Source organism: Rhea pennata, chromosome 17, assembly GCF_028389875.1.
Source record: "Rhea pennata isolate bPtePen1 chromosome 17, bPtePen1.pri, whole genome shotgun sequence".
Taxonomy (NCBI): Eukaryota; Metazoa; Chordata; class Aves; order Rheiformes; family Rheidae; genus Rhea; species Rhea pennata.
In genome coordinates, this window is record NC_084679.1 from 11,696,752 (window position 1) to 11,718,565 (window position 21,814).

The following is a 21,814-nucleotide window of genomic DNA, read 5'->3' on the forward strand; positions in this document are numbered from 1 at the left end:
AGCTCTGGCCCCCTTTTACCTCATACTCATGGAAACTTTTGAGAACTGATTTATGGGGGGTTCAGTTGATCCCTTCAAAAAAAAAATATCCTGTGTCAACCACCCTGGGAATCAAATGCATGTTTCTAAGATGCAGTCTGAGATATATTTCTGCGGAAACTTCCTTGAACTGGACAACTACGAGATAAGCACAAGTTTCTCACACTAAACAGTTGCCCCCTTTGGGCAATTCACCCAGGATCACCTAGAAAGCCTCTCCTGTTAATTTCCATGATGCTATTTCCCACTCTATACATGAAAAATAAACAAAAAAAACCTGCTTAAATAAGAGGTACGCACCTGTATCCCCATGGAAACAGCTGTCCTGGTGACATCTCCCAGAAGGCAAATCACCATCGTTTGGCCAGATCTGTCCTGTTTTTCGTACGCCCACAATAGTAGCCTCAGACACAATGACTTGCTGCTGCTGCCGGTGCCGTTTTTGAGACTGGGGGGTTGGTGGACTGCTACTGTCAAAGGATTGCTGGGAGTTCTGGGAGGGAGAACGGCTTTTATCCCGATACATGCGGTAAGTGGTGGGGCTAGGGGAGACATGGCTGGACTGCCCTGAAGAGAAGTCTTCCTCACTAGAGGTAAGGTTCTCATTGGAGCTACAATCAGGAGTATATCCTCCTCCAATATCTTCAAAACTCCTAGGGGAATAAGATCTCCTAGGCCAAGTGAGATGCTTTTCCTGATCAGATGTGCTCTGATTTCGCAGGATAGGTCCTTTCCCTTCTTCCCCCATCATTCCACCAACATAGATACTTTGATAGGGTTGAAAGTCCATGGGCTGCCAAGGCGGGCGGTTGCTGCCATTGGCATTAATCAGATTATCTTTAAGAAACCTGGGGTTCAGTTCAGCATCCTCATATTCTCCATCATAGCCAAAGCTGCTCTCCGAGGATCTTCCCCTGTAAGCGGGCCTCTGGAACTCACTAAAGCTGGGTACCATGTTAGAAGGGAGGGAGTGCAAGGACTTCTTGCGTTCCATTTGCATGGCTTGGCTACCAAGGGAGCTTATTTTATCAGAAACATCTTTATCATTGACCTTCACTAGACCCTTCTCATGATGATACTCCATGTTCACATAAAAGGGCTTTTCAACAACATCCTTGTTATCTCCAGAAGAATGTGAATTAACCTTTTTAATCCTCTCAAAATTGGACCTTAGGGCTGCCACACTCGTGGTGTTTCCTCTGTCCTTAGAAAGCAGTTCAAATGATCCCTCCTTCTCAGCAGATCCCACCAGCCTGCGGGAGGAAGCTGACCTGTGTTTTGAAGGAGATCCATCTGTGTCACAGCGACTCTCCCTATCTTCTGCAACTCTTTTCAGTTTCTCCTCAGCATAGTACTTACACCTGTCCTGCTCTCCCTCTCCGTGATGGGGGCTGTCCAGGGGCGACAGGTCTGACCCATCACTCTGGGTAGAGAGCTTCCGTAAGGAGGGTATCCTGGGTTTGAACTTTTCCTCCCCATGATGTGACTTGCTTTTTTCATATTCATCTTGGTCAGCAGACTGATGATGATGCAGGTCTTGGATCTGCTGCTCTGCACCCCCTTCAGGCAATTGAGAAACACGTTTAAAACCCCATCTCTGTCTATCATAGCTTTTCTTCTCCTTTGCCAGAAGAGTCTGCAGGTAAATCATGCGGAACCTCTCCTTGTTAACCTCCATCTCCAGTCTCCGGATAGATGCTTTGCACATCTCTAGCTCCTGTTCAATGTCTCCTACAGATTTCAGCTCCATTTTGGGAGGCTCAGAGTCTGTAAATTGTGCTTTCCAAGCCTCCACAAACCCCACAGGGTCCACCATTTTGCATACGGGAGTAAGTAAGTAGGGAATAAGGGAAGCTGGAGAGAGAGAGGTGGAGAGAATAAACCAACCGGATCTCACATGTAGAAACACAAACAGCTCCGGCAGGATCAACTCAACGCGTCTCTTTCACGGTCCATGCAGGGAAACCGGGAGGTAAACGCCAGTCCTCGGCGCGCTCGCTCCTCCCCGGCTCCTCCAGCTCTTGCCGGCCCCCGATACTCGCTACTCGCCCCCCGGCATGACCGGTCCGTTGCTCGCGAACGCCCCGCTCCCTCCGCGGCGCTCGCAGGGCGCTTCGGCGGGGGCGCACAAAGGAGCGGGCAGGGCGCGGGGGAGGGAAGGTGAATGCCGCCCACCCACCTCCTGCGCCGCCGTCCTGGGCGCGCTGCTCAGCGCCCGCCGCTCCGCGCTCCCCTCGGCAGCCCCCGCGCCGTGCTTGCTTTCTCTCTCTCCTCCTTCCCCCCTGCCCCTTTCCCTGTCTCCTCCTCCCGGCTATTGTGCTGCCCTCCGGGCGCACACGCTCCCCGCAGCCGCCGCGCCCGCTACCCGTCGGTGCCCGAGCGCCGCGCGGCCCCGCGGGAGCCCCCCGGGCGCGGCGGCGGCGGCGGCGGCTGCCCGCGGCTGCCCATGGCGCGGCCCGGCTCTGGCGGCGGCGCCCCGAATCGCAGCGCTGCGGAAGGGGAGGAGAGGGAAGGAGCCCGGCGCAGCGACTGACACGGCGCGGGGGCCTCTTAAAGGGGCAGCCGGGCCGGCGGCGGCGCCCGCGCCCTCCCCGGGGCGCGCAGCGGGCCGGCTGCTGGCGGGACAGGGGCACCGAGCTGCAAGTGCCGCTGTCCCCAGCGCTGCTGCCAGGGTGCCCGCCCGCCCCGCCGCCCCCGCCCCGGTACCGGTACCTGCCGCGCTCCCCGCACCAGGCCGCCCCTGCGCTCGCCCGCGTGCGCGCAGCAGCGCTCCGAGCCGGGCGCTGCTCGCCCCGTCAGAGGCCCCCCCCGCCCCAAGCGCAGGTCGCCACGGGGGCCCGGCCTCCGCGCCACCCTTCCTGCGCTGGCAGCTATGCCCAGAAGTGACGGGCACCGCAGCGGTCACCCGGCTGTTGACACCAGTCTGCTCTGTGCAGCGGCTGGGCCCGCTTTCGGCCACAGCGCGGGGCCCCCGGCCCCAGCCCGCTGTGACCGCTTTGAAGCGAAGCCTGGGCACGGCGGCTCTGAGGTACGTGACTTCGCCTGGGCCCTCCATCCTCTCCCGGCGCTAATTCAGCCTCCGGAAAAGTGGTACTAAATACCCTGGAATCCCAGCTTGCCCATTAGGACAAGGGAAAAAGCATCAATATGTGGACCTCAAATCCCTCATAAGCCTGCTTGTTTCAGGTCGGAGGTGGGGCACACCATCAAAGCGAGGTATATGATTTCTGGTACCTGTTACTGGAAAAGATAGTAAGATATCGTCCCAGCAATAACTAATATAATCCTCTGAGTCTAAAAACAGTGAAGCTTTGAGATACTATAAATTCTAATGCTCTTCTAAATGAAAAACACAAGCCCGCAGGAGCAGTAGTTTTACCTTCCGGATACATAATGCTTCATGATCCAGTAAAGCATTCTTCTCTTCAAGCTTTTTCATATGCCAGATGAAAAATATTTTTCAAATGTTTTCGGACATATTACAAATGGCTAATCTTGCATTCAATTTTGCATAGTAGATTCTGCTTGCTGTTCATTTCCTGGTCTTAACCTCTTTTCCTGCACTTGTTTCCTCAGCTTTTAACACATACGGGACACTGACTGATCTATCTGGAAAACATATTATAATTCAAATAAAAATAAAAGCTATGTATTCATTAAATACCTCTATAACTCTTTAAAAAAAATCTCCATCTTTCACAGAGAAAAAAAATGTCTTTTCATTACTGTTTTTTTTTTTTTGCCTCTGTGCCTGTTTGAACAATGAAATTGTGACACACTTCTAGTAGTGTGGTTTTAGACTGTACAAGTGTGATTGTTAAACAGTGACAGCTGTATCACTGGGATATGTTTTGAATACATACATCACTTTTAATCAAATCTCACACAGTTTCGATTCCTTTTTATTTCTAGCAAAGGCTTTTTTTTAGGCTCACTTTTCTCACATCTCGTGCCCTTTTTGGAGGCAGCAAGAATTCTGATGAGCCAGAGGATGAATTTGTGCATGCATATTTAACTTGGATGAATAATACTATTACACAATTGTACCCTGTATCTATTGAGGTATATTACAGCATCAGAAATCCCAGTGGGCATTGGATTAATCTCTGAACTTCTGCTGATACTTTATGCATTCAGCAGAGTATTTTAACAGCATATAAAATGTCATTAAGGCTGTGGTGGTAGAAACATATCTGTGAGTTGACACTGAGAATGTCATGATGAAGGGCTAAACTACAGCCAGACCACCCACACACCCCCTCTGCCGGCCTACCAGGGACTGCAAAGCCTTTGCAGCTGCAGGACAAGTAGTATTTCAGTGTCCATGGAGCTCCCTCTTGTGGGAGAAAAGAGCCAGTCTTCCCAGCCTTAAAAGCCCTGGTTGGAGCAAACAGTTATGAACTCTTTCTTCAGCATCTCACACGAGAGAATCAGTAGGAGTTTTGTGGAAATAATTTGGAAGTACAAAAAGCAGAGTCTTTTTAAAGAGAAATAAAAGAGACTTCTGATTCATCTGCAGCTGAAACTGAGAAACCATATTTTTGCAGAACAAGGCAGCATTCTGTAGTAGAGTTGACAAAGCCAGATAACCTTCAGAGGTCCCTCCCAACCTAAACTATTTTCTGATTCTAGGAAAGTGAGAACTCCCTCTTTGAATTCAGAGAATGGACATTGCTCATTGGGAGAACAACTCTGTGGCCAAAGTACAAGAAACTAATCTGGCATCTCCAAAACCAAATGTGAAGTCTGCTACAACTTCAACTAGCCAAACACTTCATTGTAACTCACATTTTCCAAGGAGATAGAGGAGTTTACAGCATTCACTCACCAGTGGGTTATACTGTACTCCCTGGAATAAGCTTTCACTATTGGTGAAAGCCTGAAAAGATACAGAACTGGGATGGGTTTACTCAGGAAGAATGAACTCTGGTGGTGCCTCAGTGAGAAGAGTCAGTGAGAAGAGAACTTGGAACCAACAGGAAAGAGCTGATCAAGACCTATAAGTAATAAAAAAGTAATATTCCAAGTGCCAAGTGTCAACTGATCAGTCAAAAGACAGAGGCATCACTAAAAAAAAAAAAAAAAAAAAAGGCTTTTATAGTAAAAATTAATTTTACCTGCCAGTTGACTGTTTCTTAAAAGGCTTTTGATCTATTACCAGGCGTTTTGTTCCATGAGATATACATACTTATTTGAACAGGAACACATTAGCTTCTACTTAAGAAAGGAAACAGCATAACATTACTACTTCTTTTGGGAGATTATTACATTTGCCCCTTAACTTTGCTTCAGAGTATCTCTGAAGCAGCAGAACTTCTCAGTAGCAAATTCCCCAAGGAAGCTGGCAATGAAACTGTTGCCATTAGTACTGTGATGAATTCACCAACTGCCATGAAAATTGTTTTAGACTATCTATGTCTAGATTTAGTACAGTTATTCTGACATTGTTTTCCACAACATTAAGGCTTTTTCACAGCAAATGAAGTGGCTGATAGAATGGAAAAACACGCACAAATAAAACATATAGCAGATAAACATTTAAGAACTTGCAAATTAATAGCATGTTTACCTTTCTACCAAAGTTAGAGACTTTCCTTTGTGCTTTCCTAAGTAATTCATCAATTGTAACATGATCTAAGATTCGGTCTAGATGATCAATTATTAATACTGAGCTTTTTGCTGGGGAAGTCTCAGTGGAGCTTTAAAAAAAAAAAAAAAAACATAGCCTCATAGCATCCATCATGGATTAGATGGAGACAGACTATTTCCAAGTAATAGTTACTGACCAACAGGCTTTATGCCATTACTTTCATGCATGAAACTTTTGAAATTTCAAAAGATACAAACCAGTAATGACATCAAGCAATGCACTGAACTGTATTTGTTAAGAGAAAATAAAGTAACCATTTCCTTTGAAGTTAAGGATTCCCAATATACAGAAAGGGAACTGCCTTTCCTGCAACATCTGGCATCCTAGCCATTGTAAGCTTCTCTTTACTAGGAAAAAAAATCGTATTTTGTCACATTTGATTCTTTAAGCAACAGAATTGCATTGCTGAAGAGACTGCATCTCTGATTTTGTGCAGGAAAGGAGCTCAGTAACAAAAGCAATACCTTGGAAATTTTGTTTTTGAAAAAAGCATATCCTTGAATCCTGATGTCTTTTCTTAGATTTGTTGCTAACTCATTTTGCAGTTGTAGGCATTGCCACTATTTTGCATCTAGCCTAGGCAGCAATATTAGGCGTGCTTATCTTGTAAAATACACCTTTGGCAACCAGGACCCTTACCAACCCTTTCAGGAAAGAGAAAGCCTAGCTTGTCTGCTCAACAACAGCCATGAGAAATTGCAGGATGCCTTATGGGCATAGGTGGTAAAGGTTCAGCTGAGCAAGCACTGCCACAGCTGCACTGAGCCTGTCCACCCTTTAAGTAGAATATTGTGCTTGGGATGACACCAACTAGTAACATGTATATCCAAGTTTTCTCCTCTGATGTGTTCGATGTATGCCCAAAGCACATGACAAGGCATCAGCTTATGTCCAAAAAATATGCATGCAAGGAAAATTTGGGCTGAAATCCAGACTCAGGCCTATTCATCACAGGTGGTACAGGTATTGCTTTGAAGCCTGATTTAAGAATAATTTCTTATTGTAAAAAGTTGTCTTCACCCGGGAAAAGAATTGGGGAGAAGAGGTGAAAACAAGATACAAAACTTAGTTTCAAACTGCTTAAGAAAGTTTTTCTTGGGAGAAATGAAGCCCTTATTCAAAAAACAAAAACAAATAAACAAAAAAAAAGAATCAGAAATACTACCTTTATGGGCTTCCACTTAGCTAGCTATAAAGTGAGACTGGCAGTACTCATCTTCAGCACAGTAGTCAGCAGTGCTTTATGGTTCCACCATGCTTGCAAATTTACTTCTGAAAAGCATTATACAAACACAAAATGTTTTACACATGTGCATGATATGCTGCAGTAAAGTGAACCGTCTTTTTTACTCGCTCATTCAAACTCAGTAAACACAAAGACCATGGCTATGCTGCCCACTCAGTGGAAAGCATGGTACAAGGGGAATGTATGTTCGTCATTCTTGTGAAACAGATTTGAGATGAACAAACACATAGAACATCACAAGGTCAAAATGTTACACATAACTCCTTACATACCCACACACATTCATCTTCTCCACCAAATGCTACATTTGCGTCTTTGCCAACAGAATTAGCACAATTGCCAAGGACTGTCCAATAAAGACAGAGTTCCTAGATCTATTTGTTACAGTCTGAAGCTGTTCAAATTTATATCCTAAGTCATGAAAGAAAAAGTAATAAAAAGAAAGTTTAAAGCATATTTTCTCCGCTTTTTTCTGTTTCCGATTAAATAATTTGAGGGAGAACATGGCTGAGAACCTAGAATATTTTCAATTTGATATCTAGATCTATTAACAAATGTCTTTATTGGACCTTTTTATTTTCTCAGCAGCTCAAATTTGACAGGTCTTGTTATAATCAGTTCTCCAGACACTGAGGTTTCCTTAATGCTTGAATGAACATCTGAAGAAACTAGTAACTTATAACTGTACAGAGGTTTTCCTCTTTCTCTCCATTTAAAAGAGTTGCAATATGCAATTTAGGGCATTATAAAAGATGTTCCACTCTTGTTTATGCCAGCATAACAAATAATGCTAGATTTGAGTTTTAGAACTATAGAGTTATAAACTGCTGATGTAAAGATTTCTAAAGAGCTGGTCTTTATGTTGTCCCACTTTGACTCTTTTGATAATTCTTTCATTTAATTAGTGTTTATAGTAATTTTGAATAGCCATAAATTTGTATGGTTTAGTGAAGTAGAAGATTTACAGTCCCATTTACTTTTAGAGGAATGCCACCAACTAGGCACTCAGAACTGAACACTAAAAGTCAGTTAGAAACATTCATTTTATTTCCCTCCATCTGATTTTTTCCAGTATTTTCTTCCTATTTCTTCTGTAGTTTTGCAGTAGAAATTTAATTATCAAAATCAATTATACTACCATGGTCTCACAAATACTGATCATATAGTTGTTATAGTAATTTCTGGCAATCTCGCTTGCCATTCAGTCAGCAGATACAACTTTTAAAACAGCAGTGTCTTCTGTCATCGCTCACTGTTGCCTTAATAGCAGAAGAGTGATATAAAATTGAATGCCACTCAGAGCTAAACTCTCTCCACTAAACAAAGACTAATTTCTAAAGAACTATACAAGGTTATGTCAAAAGATATTTGCGTAGGTAAAACTGAAGCAGTGGTTATTTTGACCCAGCCAGCATACTAAGTTGCAGCAGTACATCCAGACAGCAGGTTCTACAACAAACATTCAGTAACACCACCTTTATATGGCAAATCCATTAGGATTTATCAAGCATTTGTGTCTGCTTTGGAGAACTTCATCTTTTCCTGTCCCTCTAAACCCACACACATTTTGAACACTTTTCACAATACTACTTCTTTAATACTCTTGTTTCCATTAAAGTGTGGAGCAAATTGCTGCCAGTATCAACTTATCAAATGCAGTATCAAGTTACCAAATCCAGTAAGAGCAGATAAAGTGACTACTACTTTAGCAACAATATTGAACCTAACCTTACCAGCTCAGAGTTCCTACCACAGGTAGGCATGACTGAGACTGTAGCATGCTTCTAGAATCATACTACAAACAAAAAAATGTAGTTAGAATAAGACATCAATAATTATTCTCTGCCACAGGCTAAAACAGCAGTGAAGACAGGCTTCATGAACATCAAATATAGAGAAGGATTCTGTATCCTCCCTGGAAGATGTAATACATGAAGTTTAATTCTTATCTACCATACACTTACATGACTATTATTTCTTATTCAAGTGACCATAAAACAACAGCATTTCTATCCAGTAGCATTTTACATACTTCTACCTAACTACATAAAAGACTAACCTTCAGAATATTAGACAAAGTTCCTGTCTGGACTTACTGCAAGCCTGAAATTATTTGAATACTGGGCTTTGATTTTGAAGGGGAAAAGGTGAAATTCCCCAGATTCTTCCTGGATGGAGGAATCACTATGAAAACTCTGCCATCCACATTTCTGTGGCTCCCATAGCTGTTCCTTATTTTAAAAAAAAAAAAAAAAGTTTCAGAACAATCCTAATAGTTGAAGAGCCTAAAAGCAATTCAGAGTAAAAGCAATTCAGAGTAACTTTACGCAATGATCTGACCCTGTTTTTAAAAAGGCAAAAACCTATGGATGGCACCATTTACTCTGACCTGCCATTTTTTTCTGCTCCCACATGAATGGGACTTCCCTATCCAAGATTTCTAGAGAATCATCCAAAACCAGCATACTACAATCACAGAACTTTTACTGCAAGTGTATCTAACAGACAGGCGAGCACAAGGCACTAGCAATGTCTTCTTGCATTAAGACAAGGATGTTGTGTTTCCACTACAAAAAGAAAGGTATATGCAACGATTGCGCTATCCAGCACAAGTGAGGCTGCAAGAGTCTCAGAAAGAAAGTTTGAATGAGTTTTTCCTCTCTCATTTCCCAAAACACAACTTTCTACTTTGGTTAAAGAGCCTTCATTGTTGCAGGTGTGCTCTGCTGCATACACAGAAGCGTGGCACTTGCCAAAGTCAGTTAGCAGCAACTCAGGCTGGCTTGAGGATTGCCTTCTGGGATTTCCATCAAGTTCTTTTCCAGTTCTGTAGAAACCAAGAAGTTATAAAATTAACTCACAAGAAAGGACACCATAAGGTATCAAAAGCAATATGCAGCCCCCATCATTCCTACATGCTAGAACTGAGGCAGACACTGAAGTAAGGTTGCAGGTGGGCAAGACAGGCTTTGGTGCTCTAGAAGCCTCCCCAGTCCTTCAAACTGTAAACAAGGAAAACAAGGAAAATGTACACAAGAAGCAAAATTTAACATACTGATGAGGTTTCCTGCCCCAATTTGGGCCATGTGCTCATTGGTCTTCTCCATCTCCTTAATCATGGACTGTTCAAATGCCAGAGCAGCAACTCGGGAAAATAATTCTTTGACATTTTCCCCTAGGAAACAGGACAGAAACTGTGTTTTTACAACTGCACACCAACATATGATCAAACAAGCACAGCTGTGGACAGACTGCTGCTCAATACTGAGAAATCTCCAACAGTCTCTCTTCCTTTCTGATCACCGCTGGGAGAATGTCTCATTTCCTTACCCTAGGATATTGTACACTGTATTTAATCTGTTATTCCTAATCAGCAACAGAAAATTCAGTTTGTGGCATAAGCTATTTTTATTCCTAATGTGAGAAGCCATGCACACACATGTATTTGTACAACTATCCATAAAATAAACATGCTTAGACATTGCTCAGCAGCTGAAGTACTTTCTGTAAACATGACATGAAAGCATATATACATATAGATGCTCAAATAAAAAAAAGAACAATCAATAAACCTAAAGCTTCAAAAGGCAACCAAAATAAACATATTTTTGGAACTGGGGAAGACGGAACTTTAGCCTTTCTCCTGCCTTAACACGAGCATCTAGGTTTACACTATTCTTGCATCCTTTGCAGTAACTTACCTGTTTTGGCTGAAACGGACCAGTATTCTGCCTGCATCTCATTGGCAAAGCGGATGGCATCTAGCTCTGTCCTTTCACATACAGCATCTGACTGAGTAAACATGGAATAACTTTAACATAAGAACTGTATCTGACCCAGAAATAATACAGAAGTGTTGTTAGCACCTATATTATGATGCTTCCAGTTTTCACAGCAGGCTTTCTGGCCTTGCCTTGCAGTTTGTGTAATAAGACATGCAGTAAGACACGACCAGTGGAAGAAAAACAACATATATTTGGGAGAGAAAGTACTTAGTATGGCTTTCAAACTGAAAGCTTCCATTTATCTTCCACTGCATTGAAACAAACAAAAACAAGGGTAATCATTGTATCTACTTATACAGTGTGGTAGAGAGCTATAAAGACATAGCCTCTTTACCCATCTTTAAGCTGTATCATTCTCAGCAGAAGAGTTACAGGATCAAGCAATCACAGTGCTTCTTTGGGCTCAGTCTTTCTTGTCTCTGTCTCAGTTCTTTTTCTAATTCATCTATTTTTGTCATGTAACAAAATAGTCTGGGTTTTGGCTTTTTGTGCGTTTTTCCTTTCTTTCTTATATCTACTTAAAGACTAAGATTTCCCCCTCCCTTAATAGATTTTGCTTTTTTACACCTTTATCTTTAGGTCTTTTCCCTCCTGTTTGTTTTCTGTGATCAGTCATCTCAGTATCTTGGTATTTGGTTTCAGATTCCAGCCCTTTTATAGTTGGTGACATCTGTCCTGTTTGTTTGCAGATTTCTGTGTACTGCTATATATTGTTTTTATTCAAATGGCAACAGCTGGGTAGCAGAGAAAGTAAAGCTGTCCATTTTATTTCTCCTGGATGCTGTAGCTTAGGTCAGAGGAACCTGCTAAAGAGAAGGGATGTTCCTCCCCAAAAGCAACTGAATACACTCAAGTATAGCCTCTGGAGTGCCATCTGGTTTAGAAGGCAGAACTGGAGACTGGCTGACTCCAGTAAAAAGCAGGGAACACAAAAGTTCCAAAGGTGACAAAGACAATTTTCCCAGAGGGGGCAGACAGAAGAGAATTAAAGTAGATGCAGCAAAAGAAGCCATCAAAAGTTACCACACTGACAGCAAATCTGAGGAAGAAGACTGATTGTTCAAGAAAAGCAGGAAGCTTTGTTTACAATTCATTTTAATCCATCTCATTCAGCTTTCTTTTTATATACAGAGTTTATTTATATATTTGTTCTAACAACAAATTCTTTGATATTTTCTAATAGCCATGAAGCATGGCTTTGAAAGCCCTCCTGATGTTCACAGTGCATTTGCTTTAAGGAAGGAATGTAAGTAATGCCTCAAAGTTCTGATGAGACCAAGGTCCTGTCATATTTTGATCAATAAAGTCCTAAGTACTTTCATTTCAGCAAATTATTTTTCAGATGCTGTAATGTCATGAAGTCATCCGCTGCAGAAAAACATATGTTGAAATTTTAAAATGCTTGGATGTCTTTCTGGATCTGGTGAATTCAATGGAAATATTTAATTCTAAATGTATAACTATTTACTCAAGTATGTGAAGAATCAAGATCTCTGTCAGATTCCCACAGCTGCAGAAACCCAATGTCGAGAGATTCTTGATACTACAAGACTGTTGGCTGGCACACTGACTCTCACACCTTCAGAGATCTCACATATTTTGCTTTTTCTCCAACTCAAAAAAAGCAATATAAGCAATAGTCAAAGTACTCAGGACAACTGGCAGACATGTAGCTTTCCGGGATGTTTTTTCCACTGAAAAATAGAAAGGCTAAGGGCCAAAGAATTTAAGTGATACCACAGGCAACAGCTGAAAAAAATATAACTAAACAATATAGGAAGCATGCTTGTTTTAGACTCCTTAAGTAGTGATAGCTAGAGAAAGAAACACAAGAAAATGTGGGGAGATTGTATTATCTATTCCTCTTCTAGTTAAAATCATGTCACATTCAATAAATAAGATCTTTTTTTAATTTATTTTAGAAAATGCTTTCTTAAATAAGTTAAGTTTACTGTATTTTTTTAAAAAAAAAATCTGTGATCATCTTTCTTTTGATTTAGATTTTTCCTCTCAAGGTCTTTGTCCTGACAACATGGTGTATAACTAAGAGAAAGAATTAGGGGAAATTTGATTTTTCTCAGTTACATTTGATCTACTTACCACCAAATCTTTCTTTGTTCCAACCAGAAAGATGAAGCAGGAATTCGGTTCATTCTCTCTCAATGCATCTTCCAGCCACTGTCTGAAATGCAGAAGAAAGATGAGAATCTGTCAAGGAGACCGAGGGGTATAGGAAAAAGAGACCGATAATAGGGTCACAAGAAAAGTGAGAGGATGAACTTAGTATATCAAAGACCTTTTCTTCTGAACAGAAAGAGACCAGAAACTATTCCAACCTCTTTGAATACCTGCCTTCCACTAATAAAAAGTTCAAACATGTCCACTGTACAGTACAAGTTCAACAACAATTTTAGACCCAAAGACGGTATTTATCAGTACAAGGGAAGGGCCAATTCAGTTTTCATAGAGATAAGGAAAAAGAAAACAAGAAGCAGAGGGAAAAATATGAATGGCACAGCAGATTAAATAAGAGAATAAAGAGTGAAATAATCTATTCAGCAAGATTATAAAACAGCTCCCTGTAAAGGCTGCCTATTTGTCTCATAAGCTTTCATATTTTTGTTGCTCTGGCAGTTAAGTTGCTCTTGAGTCATTTAGTACAAGTCAAAGATGGAAGGAAGGGTGGTAGGGGAATCAGGCTCACAGCCTTTAATTATTTTCAGCCAAGTAGAGACACTAATATATATTATTGTACAAAGACCTATGCTAATGAGCTAAGCATCACAGTGGTATTCTAAGAAAATACTCTAATACAATTCTAGATCAAAATACAAGTTGTAGAGAAACAGGCACGTACATTAGTCGTAACAATATTTTAGAAATATATCAGCTCTAAGCAACAGTCTGGAGACAACTGTGTGGAACACAGATTGGTTTTATAGCCCACACTGGAAGCCGAGCAAGCTTATTTGTACCAGTTAATGTACTACTGTAACAAAACCATTATATATATCTGGACTAGTAGGTCTAATTATGTCTATGTTAAACATATCAAGTTTTCCATCCTTGCTCCTCTTTTTTACAGCCTATGTCCCAGCAGTATCTGCAGAAGCTTGAGAAAGCCTCACCTGCACTTAGAAAATGAGAAACTCTTGAAACATTATGCATGAGATTTCTCATCAACTTATGCTGGCATCTAATGCAGATGCTATGAGTGGAGTAACGAGCAAACAGGAAAATACAAAGTGCACTCTGAAAGTATCCATTTTTCCCTACCTGTCTAGTTTTGGAATGATCCAACTCTTACGAAAGTGCCTTTTTCTCTCCACTGACTATAAATAAAGTCAAGGGTGAGTAGTTCAAATTTATGCTCTGCATTTGTTCAGAAAAATCCTGTTCTAAATAATCCAAATAATCACTTATGTCAGCCTTCATTTCTTAGCTCAAAAAACTTGCCATCTACCTAGTTCTCTACCATACAGACTCCTAAAGCAACTAAAGGGTATCTAAGGCAACTAGACCTCCCACAAAAGCCATAGTGGCTAAGCCAAAATCCAGAAACTTACTTAGTATGATCCAAAGTCTGAATATCAGCCAGATCAAACACTGTTATTATAACTGCAATAAAAGACAATACAGCAAAAGCAGTAATCAAGTTAGAAAATGCATCAGAAGTCTCTCCAATTCAACACACCCTGCTCAACAGGGAGAATGATTAAGTATGAAGTGTAACTACATATGTAAACCAGAGGAGACAGGAGAAAAACTTATCTGCTCTCTTTCCTTTCTTTTCTAGCAGACAGTCCATAGTCTTAACTTCATTTGCTCTTTACCTGTATTCCAGTCTAGAGCATTCATGCTCCTTTTATTCTGGACCACTTTAATTGCTGCAAAAAGTCTCTCTTCTCAAAGGGAATGTCAAAGGTATCCACTTCTCGTAACCACAGCAAGAAACTTACCCAAATCCAAGTTCTCCTCCCCCTAAATTCAAATACCAAATTTTCTCTGCCTTGTCAGAACATTCAAAGCTTGTAAGTGTAACTATCTACAGATAGATAGATACATCTGAGTTTTTAGTTTTCCCCTGTGATAATAGAGGATCTTTTGCACCAGACTATACCTACAGGCACCTTGCCAGAACCAAATATAGGCGTACGTATTGCATGTTTCTTTACAAAGTCACAGCCAGGATCAAATTAATATTGTTCTCACCCTCTGCTCCTCGGTAGTAAGCAGATGCAATGCACTTGAACTTTTCCTGACCTGCTGTGTCCCATCTGTGCAATGGCAAAAAGAGAAATTTCAGGTTAATGAAACCCAGTGTAACCTGAGTAAACATGCTAATGAAGCAACAGACTGGTACAAGTTGGAGAAGAATGTGATACCAGAGAAGTGTTACCATCTGGAACATGTTATTCATTAACTACTGTTGGAAATACAATAAAGCTCTACTACTTAATGAAGACTTTTTAACCCTGTTTTTAATCCTTTTTTCACACCAGTCATTTTAGAGACTGTTCTTGAAGAGTCAGTTCAAATGTATGAACTCTGCATACTAATATCCGTTTCTTAAAACATTTCAGAGCTCATCTATGTTATTTATATTTATTTCTAGGGCGATCTAATGTTGAAAATGTATTTTCTGTGCCAATACTAGCTAAATTATCTATTAGCCCCTACCAGAGTCTTGCAACTGCTGGATACAATATATGTCCATTCACTACATATTACAGACTTACAGCTTAGTCCACCAGGTACTAACGGTACCACTTGAGTTTCGAGAAATTGCTTCTTATTAATGAACATGACATACAGTTCTCTCAGCTACTGGCATTACTGTAGGGGTTTGGGATTTTTTAAACAGCATAGTATCACCAATCACTGATACCTCAAATTTATCTTGTATGAAAACCTCTCAGCAAGAGGGGGCACTAGCATTTACCATTTAGTAACATTCTACACAGCCACTGCGGATTCTGCAGATAATCCAAATCAAAGTAAGCCCCTGAACTTTACTGCATCAATCGCCAATGCTCTAGCACATCAGTCCAGATTTTTAAAGGCATTCAAGGTCCAAAAGGATGAAGATAGTGCCTAGAAGAGTTTTCAAAAACATAACAGCACTGAAATCAGTAGGAAGTGGATATCTAGGTATTTTTCAACGTCTTTAGGCAATGACATCTCAGAGAAAGTGTTCCTAAATGTAAAGGTTTTAATATTCTTGCACTAAATTACTTCACCCGATGCATCTTATCTGTGCTCTAGATCACGTGCCATAGCATAGAAGATTCAATAATGCCTTCAGCAGAATACAGCTAACCATTGGAAATAACAAACATTTTTCAGAACCACATCATGCTAGAGAAAGTTAGAACTCCCAGTAGTCTGATTTTAAAAACCCTGAAAATTGGAAGATTCTAAGTTCAAATTCTTACAAAAGCACTTGAGTCTTTCTATGACTTGGGGAAAATTTAGTCCTGATTAGGTGATGCTGATATCATTGGATATCTTGACATTGATTTCAATGATTGCTAGAGGTTGTCATCCTCTAGTAAAACCAAGTTCCATGCTCACCTATGCCTGCTAAATCCAAACAACAGAATGGTATAAGGGTAGTACTAGATAAAATTTGTTGCAAATGCTTCCACTTCTTTTTCAAGAAACTTCAGTTAAAAAAAAAAAAAAAAAAACTCCACTGAAATGGGGCAAGACATTTAAGTCAAACTTTTATTGATAAAATTATAGCATTTTCTAAGGGTGAAAGATTCAAGAGTGTGTATGTATGTGTGTACACACACATACACACACAGTTTCCCCCAAATTAGAAGCCTGGGTGACAAACTGTTTTTCAGATTGCATTATGCTTGCAGATTTTAAAATCCTCATCTCAGAGTATGCAGTGATCCACCTCTGCTCTTAGTATATTCTGCCTGATACTTAGCCACCACAGTACAACTTACATCTGGAGATTGTATGGTACTCCAACTATTTCAAAACGTTCAATTTCAAAATCCACTCCAATAGTTGCCTTGTAGTCTCGGTCAAAATTATCTTTACAAAATCTGCAATAAAAAAATGGGGTAGAATACTAGCAACACCCAGCTATAAATAACTGCAGCACTAGTACTATGTAGGGTAAATTGTAAAGAAAAGAATTAACTGTGGATTGGCTACATACTGCAGATGCACATATATGTGTGTGTGTGTGTGTGTGTGTGTGTATATATATATATATATATATATATATATATAAAATGTGTGTGTATATATAAAAACACTGAGAAAGGAAATAAGAATGATATGAGTAAGACAAACTGGAAGGCATACGTCCAGCGAGCTCTCAGGGTGAGATAAGAATCAAAATAAAATACTTTTGGACTGCCAAGGAAAGTACAGTATCTTACAGTTTTAGTCTAAGAGACTTACTAATGAGATTAAAAATTTTCCCAAAACTGCTTAATAACTTGGAAGAAATAATTGAAAATGCAAACAGACAGAAAGTTAGAGTGATCACAAGCTACAGAAATTCAATGGAGTTAGATACTAAAAACTTAAGAGCTGTTTCTAGCATCTGGGGAAGAATAAAATAACTGTTCTTTAAGGCATTCTGCCATTTAACCACCTCATTTTATAAGTTATGGAAAAATATCAGCTTTTTGTAGTCTTGTAGCTACAGAAGTGATTCCAGGTACCTGCACTGGAATGACCTAGAAAATATTTCAGTAAACAATTCTCCTAATGAGGCTAAAAACATGAAACCCCAGATCAGACATTGGAGAGATTTTTTTGCACCTTCTGATTAATTGTGTTGGCTTTAAAATGGATTTTCTTAAGGAAACACTGAATCATCTAAAATTTGACCAAATAAAATTACTTCAGATTATAACATATGCTGCCCAGAAGACCTGACCAAAGTCACTGAGCGTGACTTTCTGTGATGGTATGCAGAGTATGTTTACTGTTGACTTTGTTTTGTCTTGTATTTAATAACAAAACCATGGTTCAAAACAGAAACTATGAATTCTCATCATGAATGGAGAGGAATGAAAACATTCTAAACATTTAGCTTCACTTTAGAATACTGAAAGTTTTACTACACTACAACAACTGATACACTTTCAAACTGAGAAAGAGCAGAATCAAACCATCTGCTGACATACACTGTACCTGTTGATGAGGCTGGTTTTCCCAACATACAAGTCTCCTACCACAACCACCTTGGACAGCTTCAGCCTGTAATAAAGGTTTCAAAACATCAAATATTTTTTAGTAGCAATTTCAATATTCTAACCACAAAGATGCTGATTTAGATCCTTAAACTTAAGTGATTGTGAGCATATGTATCTGCAGCTCAAGGCTACCTAAATGCCACCGTGCTACTGGATCAGAATCTTAAATCGAAAGAAAAAAAAAGTCAAAAAAAAAAGTCTCTGGGGCAGAAACAGTCCGCTTCTTACTACGTTTTTTTCTCAAATACAAACTAGTGAGGCAGAAGCTCCCTTCTATTAAAAAGGCTTCGACTGTGAGTATACACATTTGGGAGTTTGCACATACGTCCATTCAGTATCTGCAATATTATCAGCCCTTTGAAGAGTACAAGTTTAGATCTTTCTGCCATTAATTTTAATCAAGTTTCTCATTGACATCAATGGTACAGAATCAAGTTCTATATGAATGAATCAGAAACAGCTGACAATAAAATAATCTTCAGTGAAATTTGTCTTGGAGGTGGGGGAGGACAAAAAACAAAAATGGTGTTTAGATCCGATACATTTCCCAACTATCTGGAATAGTATTAATCTGAAGCTAGCTTCATGCAAATAATCCTCTTTGCTCTGGGTCCTCCCATAGAAAGCAGCAGATGGGCTTTAGGTGACTCAGTCTGCATTCTTAAAACTGAAATACATGCATCTCTTCGGAGATATAGAAGGATAAGAGAATGTAACTGTATTTGTTGACCTAAACTTGGATTGACATCTCCTGTGCACATGTTACAATAATGGCTTAAGAGGTTTAACATTCTTTTGTATTAAGGAATAGCTTTTTAAACAATGGCATTAATCTTCTCTTGCATGTTACATCTGGTTATATCAGGCTTCTATGGCGTGCTGTTTGCAAATTATCTATTCTACATAGTCCCAGTCTTGATTGGAAAGCTTCAGAACTAATATTTCAGGAAAAAGAAAGCATGTACTGTGCTAAATAATGCAAACATGGTGGAAACAGGTCCCCATGCTGCTGACATGTCTGTGCCTGAATAACTGGTACTGATACAACACTAAACAAAATTGGCTGCCTTAAGGATAAGGCAAAAAAAGAAAGTGATGGTTTAGGGGTGTATGCTCTACTAATTCTCATTGAGTGAAAAAGCCTCCCTAGATTAGACAATTTAACACATTGATCAAGATCTCAGACTACCTTTCTAAACAAGAAAGAAATGCTCTGTTATTTGAGAGAATGGAAAAGGAAGATGATGGTTATTCCCTCTAAGTTTTACACTTATTGTACCAAACAGTTCTGTCTGTCCATCCATTCTTCCCCCTAAAATAATAATCATATCTTACTATTTATCTAGAAATTGTGTTTAGATATCTAGAGAGCAGTGACAGGAAAGGAAGTTAATTTTAATATGTGAAGCTTTTTAGCTATGGTCATTGTGATATGACCATATTAAATGAACTGGGGAGATGGTTTATTCTGTAAAGAACAAATACACTTCAGTTATGGTGGGGAAAAAAATTTTGGTTCAGTAAAAAATATTTTGCCAGTAGAATTGTCCTGACACTTGTAACAAATTTACATGAAAGACAGTGACTGTACTGCTAAATAGTAATAAATGTTGATGCTTCTCGGGGAGTCATGTTTTGGCTCAAACTTTTTAGCAAGACTCCCTATGAAATGAATAGAATTCTGTCTAAAAATTGGTATCATGACAAGTCTCAAGGTAATTAACAACTCTAGATTTAAAAGAATAGTGAGCCAACTGTCAATATTCATAGTAGCCTTATTTTATGAAGGATCTTTCACACTGGAACACAAAAGTATTTATACTAAAACATACAGCTATTTATTTTATCTGAATATGGACAATTTCTAACATAGTTTAGCTTTCTTGCCTTGCTTCAGCAATTAAATCAGTACAAGTAACAATTCCAGGAGAGGGATGACACGAAAAAACAATTTAAGAATATTAGAAAGGCAAAAACCAAAAGAATTGATTTGTATTTTTCAATGCTATATTTACTCCAGAATTTTGCTCTAGCTTTAAGGAGACACTTAAGACATTTTCTCAGCATGTATACTTCTAAAAGATAAAGCTAGATTCCCATGCACTTCAAATGACTTAGAAGTAGAACTACTATACATTTGCACCAGTGAAATCTTTTTCCTCCCTCCCCTCAGTCTGTATTAACTACTAACTTGGCATACTCAGCAGGTACCAATACCAATGGAGATTACAGCAAGGCTACCTCTACCCTAGTCCTTTTATCTGCTCATCATACTGACTTGGATTGGCAAAATTCAACACTAATTTTAAGCAGTCAGTTCATCTTTCAAACTAAGAATTTAGCTATTTGTTGCTAAACTCCTGTATTTTTTCAACACTGCTTATGCTACCAGGAAAAGTATCTTTGAAACTTGTAAGGAGGAGGAACACCTTAGCCATCTATCATCAAACAGGACAGAGAACTGTCATATGCATGGGCTTAGTTCCCTTGAAACACATGGTACTTAGGAAGATGAGTAATGAGGATAAGCCTAGGAAGGAAGTAGGCTATAAAGGAGAGTTTAGAAAATTTACTTTAATGGATACTTAAAAACCCCCAAAACAAAGAACTACTCTTACCCAGCTGTTCCATTACTCAGCTGACAGGCAGTTTTGACCTGTGCATGGAAGTGTTCTTTGAACTGCAAGCAGGCCTCAGGTGTGTACCACTGAAGATAGGAGAGAACAGCTAGATAAGGAGATTAAGAGCTTCTCAAGCACAGGGATACCTTGGCTTAAGAAAATGGATAGCCTAAATCAGAAGGCAGCCAAGTTGCCTCACAGGTACATTCAACAAATATTGCTTCAGACAGTAAATACATTCTCTATTGTTTGACTGCTTTTCAGAGTACCTCTAGCTAAAGTTCCACAGCCAAACATATTTGATTGTCATTCTTACAATAACAAATACCTTAAATTCTCTCAGTAATATAACACAAAACAAAAAACACATCTGGGAACACGCAACAAACAAGTCATTCTTACTTAGTCTTTTAGATCTTACTTGCATAAAGTACTGTTTCTATTGTTTTTTAATTAAGTGTTGGTTAAAAAAGGGAGAAATACATTTTAGCTTATATTTGCCTAAAACAACTGGGGTAATTTTCTTAAAATTAAAAAAAAATATGGAGCCGAGATCAAGCATGAAAAAAAATACTAAATTCCCTTAAAGGATACTTCTGAACAGCTGAAAAATAAAGTGATAGATCTTTGTCCTTCCCTGTCCTTTAACTCTTCTATTATACTTCCAAGTACAAAACTCTTTGGGGACAGGAATGATCGTTTCTGCCTGTATTTTTACAGTGCCTACTGCATTTGACCTAGTGTATGACTAAGGTTCCTACACACACACACACACGGAAGAAAGCTGCCTCATACTCTTTAACCAAAACACTCCACATAGATCTAATTAGTTCTTCTGCATATTTAGTATCTGCAATGGTTATCATTTCCCCTCAGTATAGTAACTGCCTAAGCATGGCACTTATCAATGTTTGGCTGAAAGAACAAGATAGGGATTAGAAGATAATGCTCATGTGGCAAAAATCTTCCTGTGGATGTTGAAGGAAGAAGTCAGGCTTATTATTAAAGCCATCAGCACTGAATGGGAAAAGGAAGTTCCATTCATCTCTGAAAGAAGTCAAACAATTCTTAATTTTAGCAACAAACAACAATTACACATTAAATTAAAATACTATTGCACATGGGAAAAAGCCCCCAGTGCAGGTACTCTGACCACAGGGATAAAGAATGCTTACCTTGGGAAACTGGGAGATTATTCTGTCCCTACTCACCAAGGGAACCAAATGCATTAGGCTGGACTTCAT

The 21,814-nt window shown here is 39.7% G+C and overlaps 2 protein-coding genes across 4 annotated transcripts in view; both read right to left on the reverse strand.

Annotated features, from left to right (window-relative positions):
- BCR (BCR activator of RhoGEF and GTPase) overlaps positions 1-2,425 on the reverse strand; it is a 106,834-nt gene extending 104,409 nt beyond the window's left edge. For all 3 annotated transcript variants that reach the window (XM_062590452.1, XM_062590451.1, XM_062590454.1), the window contains exon 1: positions 340-2,425. In XM_062590452.1, coding sequence (XP_062446436.1) covers positions 340-1,855 — 1,516 coding nt within the window. In that variant the 5' untranslated portion in view covers positions 1,856-2,425. The remainder of the gene's footprint in view (positions 1-339) is intronic.
- Positions 2,426-9,697: 7,272 nt separating this feature from the next.
- On the reverse strand, positions 9,698-21,814 carry RAB36 (RAB36, member RAS oncogene family). The gene is made up of 10 exons (XM_062590455.1): positions 21,746-21,814; positions 20,568-20,656; positions 17,888-17,953; positions 16,681-16,782; positions 14,933-14,997; positions 14,287-14,338; positions 12,821-12,902; positions 10,637-10,727; positions 9,991-10,110; positions 9,698-9,762 (listed from the first exon to the last, which is right to left on the reverse strand). Exons 1-10 carry the CDS (start codon positions 21,812-21,814, stop codon positions 9,698-9,700), a joined length of 801 nt encoding a protein of 266 aa, XP_062446439.1.